General features: G+C 36.4%; 1 protein-coding gene across 1 annotated transcript; it reads right to left on the reverse strand.

The window, feature by feature from the left end:
* Positions 1-1523: 1523 nt before the first annotated feature.
* LOC123274059 lies at positions 1524-1981 on the reverse strand. Its single transcript, XM_044741558.1, has 2 exons — positions 1794-1981; positions 1524-1743 (listed from the first exon to the last, which is right to left on the reverse strand). Exons 1-2 carry the CDS (start codon positions 1979-1981, stop codon positions 1524-1526), a joined length of 408 nt encoding a protein of 135 aa, XP_044597493.1.
* Positions 1982-8250: the final 6269 nt, after the last annotated feature.

An 8250-nucleotide genomic window follows, 5' to 3' on the forward strand; every position in this document is an offset into this window, starting at 1 on the left:
TTCATCGAGTTTTAAAAGTTTGCTCAATCAGCATGGCTTAAACCATACATCGATAAGAACACTGAATGTCGACAAAAGCCACCAATGAGTTTGAGAAGAATTTTTACAAACTGATGAACAACCGGTATTTGGCAAGACTATGGAGAATGTGCGTAGCACAAAGATATCAAGCTGGTTAGTGAATGGCGAGGTCGATATGGTGCTAAAAGTTTGATCTCCAAGTCCAACTCTTCATAGCTTCACCATTTTCGGTGGAAGATCTTGTAATAGTCGAGGTTGAATAAAGTTAACGTTTATTTTAATAAACCTATTTACGTTGGCTTCAGCATACTTGACTTGTCTAAGACTTTCATGTATGACTTTTCATTATAATTATGTGAAAAAGATTTATTCTAATGATGATTCAAAAATGCTCTATACCGACTACAGACAGTCTTATTTATCACTTTAGAGTCCCTGATATTTATGAAATTATCAAACGTGATATTCACAAGTTTGATACCTCTGACTACCCGCTCGATAATGCATACGATATTCCTCAGAAGAATAAAAGTTCTGGAGCTCATGAAAGATGAGAACAATGGCAGAATTATGTCAGAGTTCGTGGGTCTCAGAGCAAAATTGTATGCCTTTAAACTATATGATAACGAAGCTGAGGTTGAAAAAGCGAGCGAAAGGTAGTTAAAGGATCAACTCTGAGGAAAATCAGGTTTGATGATTTCAAAAACTGCTTAATTGATCATGTTATTGTACAGAAGGATCAATACTTAATTGAAAGCAATTAGTATGTTGTGAAGAGAGTGCTCAAGAAAATAAGCTTGCCTTGAGCTGGGATGATGATAAACGCCAGCTGCTGGATAACTCCACAGACACCCTACCATGGGTTTTAAGAATGTTAATTCGGAACCAGCAGCTAAACGACAGAAAATGTAAAAAATAGATTTAAGTTTGTAAATACTTAGGATTAAGTTTGTAAATAATTAGATTTAAGGTTTATGTTAATAAATATTTATTATTATTATTATTACATATCTGACTTATTAATCCAACTGTTATGACTATTATCAAAACCTAACCACTTTACATAATATTTATTTCCTCGTGTTTTTATTACTGTCTCAACAAGATACACATTCGGGATATTTGACTTTGCCCAGTTCCTCTTTCGTAAAATCCACCTCTGATTGGTTGATTCCTCGATAGTCTACTAGCTTATAAGTTGTTGGAGTTGTATTCTGCAGTACTGTCTTGATTGTGAAAATCTTCGTGGGTCAAGCTTAAAAAGTAGCTCTTCTCGAATATATTTCTTTGTACTTGTTTATTCTGACTTAAGTCCCCAACCTTGAACCTCTTCTTACTTTTTCTGTTGCTGCACTTGGCTTGCAGTAAGTTGATATATGTTTTCCGGTATTGTTTTTCCTGAGCTGGGCAGTTACATCAGCAGGCTTCATTTGAATAGTCCGATGCTTGGTGGTATTGTAGGATTTTACCACAAGTTATCAAGTATATCAGTCCAATTTTGCTTAGCTACCACGAGCTGTGAATTCTCTCCACATTTTAGTCTTAAGTGTTCTATTGAAACGCTCACAAATAGATGCTTTGAGATTGCTGAATGTTGAGTAAAGATTTATCTTGTGCTGCTTCATCAGATCTTTGAATTCCTTTTGTTGTAAAACTCTTTTACCCTGATCAACATGGAGATTCTTAGGTATACGACCTTGTTGGAGTACAGACTTCATAGCACTAGTAACATCAACACCACTTTTGATTTAATTGGAACTGTCCAGGCATACTTTGAAAATATATCTATTATTGTAAGCAGATACTTGTATCCTTTATTAACTGTTGCATATGGAATCATCTCAACCAAGTCAGCTTGCCAAGTCTCATCGAGACCTCGGATGTCAACATGACGACGTTTATAGTTCCTGCGAGCTGGTTTGTGAAGCTCTTCAGCTATGACTGCCTTTTTGTCGACCATTGAGTTTCTCAATGAGATATTTTATATTATTTCGATGAGTGGAGACTACTGCTTTAACGTCCTCAATAGTCGTCTGCAAATTTATTATAGTAGCTTTCAGTATTACTATTTCTGAGTGTAAATGTAAACTAATCTCTTTCTGTTCACTGTCTATACATTATTTAGTTCAGACATCTGTCTCCGTACAAATTGTACTGTCACTGCATCATGTTCATTTGAAGGATTACCGAGATTGCACAGTCTTTTATTCTCAATGTTATAGTTTCCATCAGAAGTTACATTGAAACCTCTACCAGCTGGTCCTCGTTGATCTGACTTGTCATTGTCCAGTGGACGTCCAAATATATCAATGCTCATAGTTGTAAACACTTTGACTGTCAACTTGTGAATGAAATAATTTTCTAGAAGCTTTTAATATATAACTCCAGCCTCCCTAAGCTCTTCAATAATTGACATGATTTCATTCGTGTGACTTGGATTTCCAGCAGCTTGAGACGCCATCAGCAGTCGTAAACGGTCAACTAGTTCATTTGGATCATCCCAGTATACATAGTCCATGGGTGAGACACCAAGATGGTGGTAATCATAAATTTTGGTAGTCCTCTACCATGCTTTTCAGCAAAATCAGCAATATATTTCTTATACTTGTCTGTTGAATCTACGTAAATACTTTTACTTGGATCATAACTTTTCCTATGAGTATTTGTTCTCTCGATAATTTCCAAATATTTTGTCTTGTCATCTTGCGTGACAAGCGTATCTTTTGGTGTTTTTGTAAACAATAATTCCAACAACCCTGTAGTTATTGGATAACTTCTTTCTTTGACAGTTATTGTATCATTTGCAAATGAAATATTTGAATCACCCATATACATTTCACCATGTTTTCTGCGTACACCATATCTCATGTCATTATTTTTGTTTTTTGAACTTAAACGTTGTAAATAATTAGAGAGAACGGGATTTTTACGAGCTGGAGTACTTGTTGATGGTGGTGGGGTAATAGCAAATGCTGTGTTGTTAGATAAACTTTCATCATCGGTCATTAAACTGTTGTATGCGGTTGGGTCAGCGTATAAAGATTTTTCAATCTCTTGTTCTTGAACCTCTTCTTCTTTTTCAACCTGCGGCTTTTCTTCTTTTTAAACTTTGAAGATTCAACTATACTTTGAAGTGGAGTGATAATAGGCTTGAACATTTCCTCCATGGCTTTTTCAGCTGTATCTTTACCCAACTTCAACATCTTGTGCTTCCGTCGGATAGCATCGCTAGCTTGAGATATCTGATGTAGAATATCTTTCTGCTTTGAAATTTCTTCAGGCTTCATGTTGATAGGTTAAAGTCTACAGCATGTGTGACTATCACACTTTAAAGTACCTTAATTTATACTAATGAAGCAGTCGAATCCTTTTCGATACCTGCCACTGTTCAACTCACTGTCTTTATCTATTACTACAAATCCATATTTATTCCACAGCATGCTGAGCATAAATCTCTGAATGAGTTATACGTACATGGCATGTTCTGTATTTACTATGATCATCATAAATATGCTTCAAATTCATTTCCATCTTGACGGAACAAGAACGAGAAAGTTTGCGTTATCTCTAATCAGATGTTTCGGTATTCGTGTATAAGTTTGACGGAGATAAAAGCTATCCCACATCCTTGTGTCGACCCATGCAGAAAAAAAGCCTTGATGTGATTCTTGTTTTCTAAGCAACATCAAGTCAAATATCACTCAGAGAGTTAGGCTTAGCATCTTCAGGCTTGATTACAGCCTCATGTTCGCTGAATGTGAAGAATCCAATACCATCAATCTGTTCAAGCAGTGTCTCCTAAAAACTGATGCCACTTTGGGTGATTAAGAGACTTTGAGTAGAGAGATATATATTCTCAAACCTCAAACCGTTTGGATGTACAATAAGAGACAGCAAGAGCATTCGTAACTTTCCACACAGTTTGATGGTCCAACAAAATATAGCGCTTACGTACACTATTTGGAAGCAAAGCAACCGTGTCGTTTTGAGTTTTTCCACTCCTGTCCCTTGAACAATTTGATCAAAGTTGATAACTGGTAACTGGGAAGACTCTTGGTTTTTAAACTCCATGACTGCTCAATTGAATTCCTGAAGACTCATAGGTATAAATACAGGCTTATATAGATCGTCAAGTTAGCTCTTTGATGTGTCATGTCTGAGAGCAGGAGCGTGGTAAAGGTGTTGTTGTCAACCATATAATCAATAAACTTCCACTTGAACTTCCACATACCAGGATATTATCAGTACTGTAGTCCAGGTACAAAAGTTAGCTAAAGCCAAGAGGGTTAGCTCGAGGGTGATCCAGGTATAAAATCGCTTTTGGACTCTGCGTGTAAAGGAACTTACGATATAGCTTACTCAAAAATCGTGTGAAAAATTCTGGGAAGCCAGCCCGTCACGAGGCTGATAAAATTCTTGCTGAAAAAGCATGTGGCAACGATTTTCAAGCTTAGAGACGCTCGCTATTGGTGAAAAAGCTGTTGCTTGGAGTGTGAATAAAATCATGAAGTTGAGAAAAGACGTTTCGGTATGGGTCTTAAAAAGAAAAAACCTATTGCTAAGCGTAAAATAATTAAAAAGAAAAACACTGGAGCGTAAAACAGTTGGTTAAAAAGAAAGACAACGAAGAGAGAAAAACAACGAAGCGAAAAACAACAAAAGCGTAAGATGATAAAAACGCAAGACAGTCAAAAAGAAAAAGACAACTAAGACTTCCAAGAAAGAAAGGATGTTGCTTTGAGACAGGTTGTTGATGAAGCTAAAAAGGATCCCATGCAGCCTGGAAAAGTGGGAGTATCCAAAGTTAAAACACAGCTCTTGAAGGAAAGTGCCACGCAAGGCTGTCAAGAAAGCTGAGGTGGGGAAGAAAAACGTTCGATTGCCTTCGTATTCTACCAGTTCCATCAAAGATTGGTGGGAGTACTTCCATTCTTGATTCCCTTGTTTGCAGTGGGTTATCCAGCCGGTTGGTGCCTTTCTTGCAGGGGGAGCTGCAGGTGTTGCAAAAGCTGGCTGAATGATGCAAGTGCAGCTAAAAATCAACTTGTTGAAAAGAAACGTCTAACTGGAAGATGGAGGAAATAGCTGTAGGTAGAGGATTATACCTCAAACCTTACCGCACTGGTATGGGACTTTTATCTGAAACCATACCCAGAGGGAGCTGGTTGCAAGAAGTCAAAAAAACCAGTAGAGCTACCACATCCCGAGCACTGACTAACATCCGATTTATTAAAATAATGCCAAGCTGTTGAAAATTCAAAATTTTCGTGGAGTTTTCATGAGAAATGATTTACCAAAATCTGGACCCAAAACAAATGAATCAGCGATAATAAATTTGGATGATAAACTTGGACCTGGAACTCACTGGGTTGCCATACAAGAGAAAAAATCATGATCAAGTAATTTATTTTTGACAGTTTTCGGTAATCTACAACCTCCGCAAGACTTGATGGAATATCTCTCTCGATGTTGGTAGCGTAAAGGTACAATCATAAAAGATATCAAGACTTTGATACAATCATATGTGGACATTTGTGTCTTAAATTCTTGGCTGGACAACTATAAATTGAAGTGACTTGAGACTACAAACATCAGTCATGGCAGAGTCATTCACCTTGACACTATCCGGAAACTCCTCCATATTGGAGGCAAAATTATTTTCCACCAGATTGAGGTTATCACCAACAAAAATTATGTACTTGGACTTGTTAAGCTCCTGACATTCAATTCAATACACCAAATATTGATGATGGTGCTAATAAATTTTATGTGTCATCAAAAGATCCAAGAAGGAGAGTACAATCCAAGAGATTTCAAAAGAAATAACTATACCAACGAGGAAGTTATGAAATTAAAGATATTGAAACTTATATAAACAAAGACATTACCTGAACTGAGGTTTCACTTTAAAAGCAAGCAACAATGAGTTGAAGAAGAGTGAAATAAAAATGCTTGATCCAATATATAAATTTTGAACCTGAAGATTCCATTGGCTCATTACTTGGGATTTACCAAACGTGTTGGCTTGAACCTAACTTACCGCACATAAATCTGATTTATAACCAGTCAAAACTATTGAAAATCAACTCTCTGAGGGAATCAGGTGTAATATAACCGCACTGGATCATACATCAATGGTGAGAAAGAATCACACAATTCATGAATTTTTTCCCGAGAGTTCCAGCAGGATATAAAGCCATAGCCAAGAGGAATTGCCCAACAAGCATCATTTACCCTACCAGTCGCCGTACGAGCAATACACAACGTGAAGACTTCGCATTGTTGACCAAGACGGAAAAATAGCAAATTTCCGTGAGTGAGAAACTTATTACGATAAGACTGCATATAAAAGTCTATAATGGGTACATCATATATGAGACAAAGACTGGTACTGGGTATAAAAGGATTACAACATGTCCAAAAGATTACCAGTCATCATCGAGCTCTGAAAGTGTTAACACGCCAGAACGCAGAAGTTCCTAAAAAGTCTAGGACTAAAATTACGTTAGGAAAATTTACAAGATAAAAAATAGAATTTTTTTGTTGTCTAGCTTGCGTAATACCATGGCTTGGAAATCTTAGAGTATAAAAAAATCGATTCTTTTGATGAGTCTATTGCACACTGTGAGAAACTCATTCACACCTACCATACACTGCATCATCAACATTTAACAACAGAGTGATGAAATCAGGATTTGTTGTTCAGCATCAAGATCTGTGCTTGCTTCCAAGTAAGAGCACATTACATTTTTATGGAAGAAATGAGAAAAGCTGATGGGCTTACTGCTGTGAGGTGCTACTACAAAGATGGTCCAACATGGCTGTCATGTCCATATGTTTTGAAAGAGAATACGTTATGAGCTGAATGGTATAGAAATGACAGATGGAAAGAATGTTGGTATTACTAGTGTTATGAAAAGGATACACACATCTCTGAGTCCAGGACAGCAAAATATTTTGGAAAATACTGGTTGGATTATTAAAGAGGGATGACAACAAGTTGACTGATGCTTAATAGGTTTACTTTGATGTCTCAGTACCGCTGAGTTTTTATCCCTATGATTTGCTGAAAGATTATCAACGAGTTATTGTGAATGCCAAGCATGAATTAATACTGACTCAAAAATACGCATATAAAGTTGTTACCGCTGGGGGAAGAAGATACGTTTTCAAATTACGATTCAAAAATTGAGTAGGACTATGTACCATATATAACTTAATGTCACACGACAAGTATAAAATTGAGGTATTGAATTGCCGCTATAACCTCCGGATCCAGCTATCCCAATCCCAGTTTTCGGACTTGGGAGACTGTATGAGTATCCCACTCGTTACCACAGCATTACAACCAATCAACATTTGGGCAATCAAAAACAACAAAAATCAACTTCCGAGAAACCTCAGTTTTGTCATCGTTGATTTCTCAGAACAAAGCAAGGAAAGAATCGATTCTGAATCAAAAAATGCAAGCGAGTTTGACCATTGTCGCATAAGAGATATTAACCTCATCTTGAACTCTCAGAGTTATCCATATAAAATTTGAATCTCAACATTACGAATAATCAGTACGCCTTGAGGTATGACATGTACACTAATATTTTCAAAGTGCGCTTACTATGGAAAAGAAGTTGAACCGCCACTGGCTAAGAGAAAGATTTCTGAATAGAAGCACCTCTGTATATAATTGACTGCTCCAAGCAAAACGAGTCAATCAAGTCTGGACCCAGATATACGTCTGGAGTTTGAATCATCAGCACAGTTTCCAAATCAAACTGTTGCTTATTGCTTTCTGATAATTCACGATCGAATAATTGAGTTAATCCATCAAGCAGCATCAAGAAAACTGACTTAATGGCAACAGTTCGATCCTAAGCCTACCATACATTACATGTATGTGTGGGACTTTAAAATCAGACAAGCAAGGAAAGGTCCATGGGAACAAGCAGCAAGAGATAGAGAACGATTAACCGACGAATACAAGAATTAAATAGGAAATTATTGAACCTTGTATTAATTAATAAACTTAATTTAATAAAAAATAATAAAAAACACTTGCTATAATTTATTGATTGTTTATTTATAAAACCTTATTAAAATAATTATTTTAAAAGATACATTAAAGCTTATAAATAAGATTTATTGTTACATTCATAACAGTCCTTCTTCAATGGATAAGGACCAAATCAAAAATTTTATCATCATACATAGTCTTATATAGTGCTCTGTACA

This window comes from Cotesia glomerata, unplaced genomic scaffold, assembly GCF_020080835.1.
Source record: "Cotesia glomerata isolate CgM1 unplaced genomic scaffold, MPM_Cglom_v2.3 scaffold_201, whole genome shotgun sequence".
NCBI lineage: Eukaryota > Metazoa > Arthropoda > Insecta > Hymenoptera > Braconidae > Cotesia > Cotesia glomerata.

What these genes read in the sequence shown, in the direction of transcription:
- LOC123274059 (XM_044741558.1), bottom strand. Translation starts at nt 1,981, where the DNA reads ATGGTCGACAAAAAGGCAGTCATAGCTGAAGAGCTTCACAAACCAGCT. An exon ending in ATAATAGATATATTTTCAAA is followed by an intron (nt 1,744 to 1,793) that starts GTATGCCTGGAC and finishes TGATGTTACTAG; the next exon opens with TGCTATGAAGTCTGTACTCC.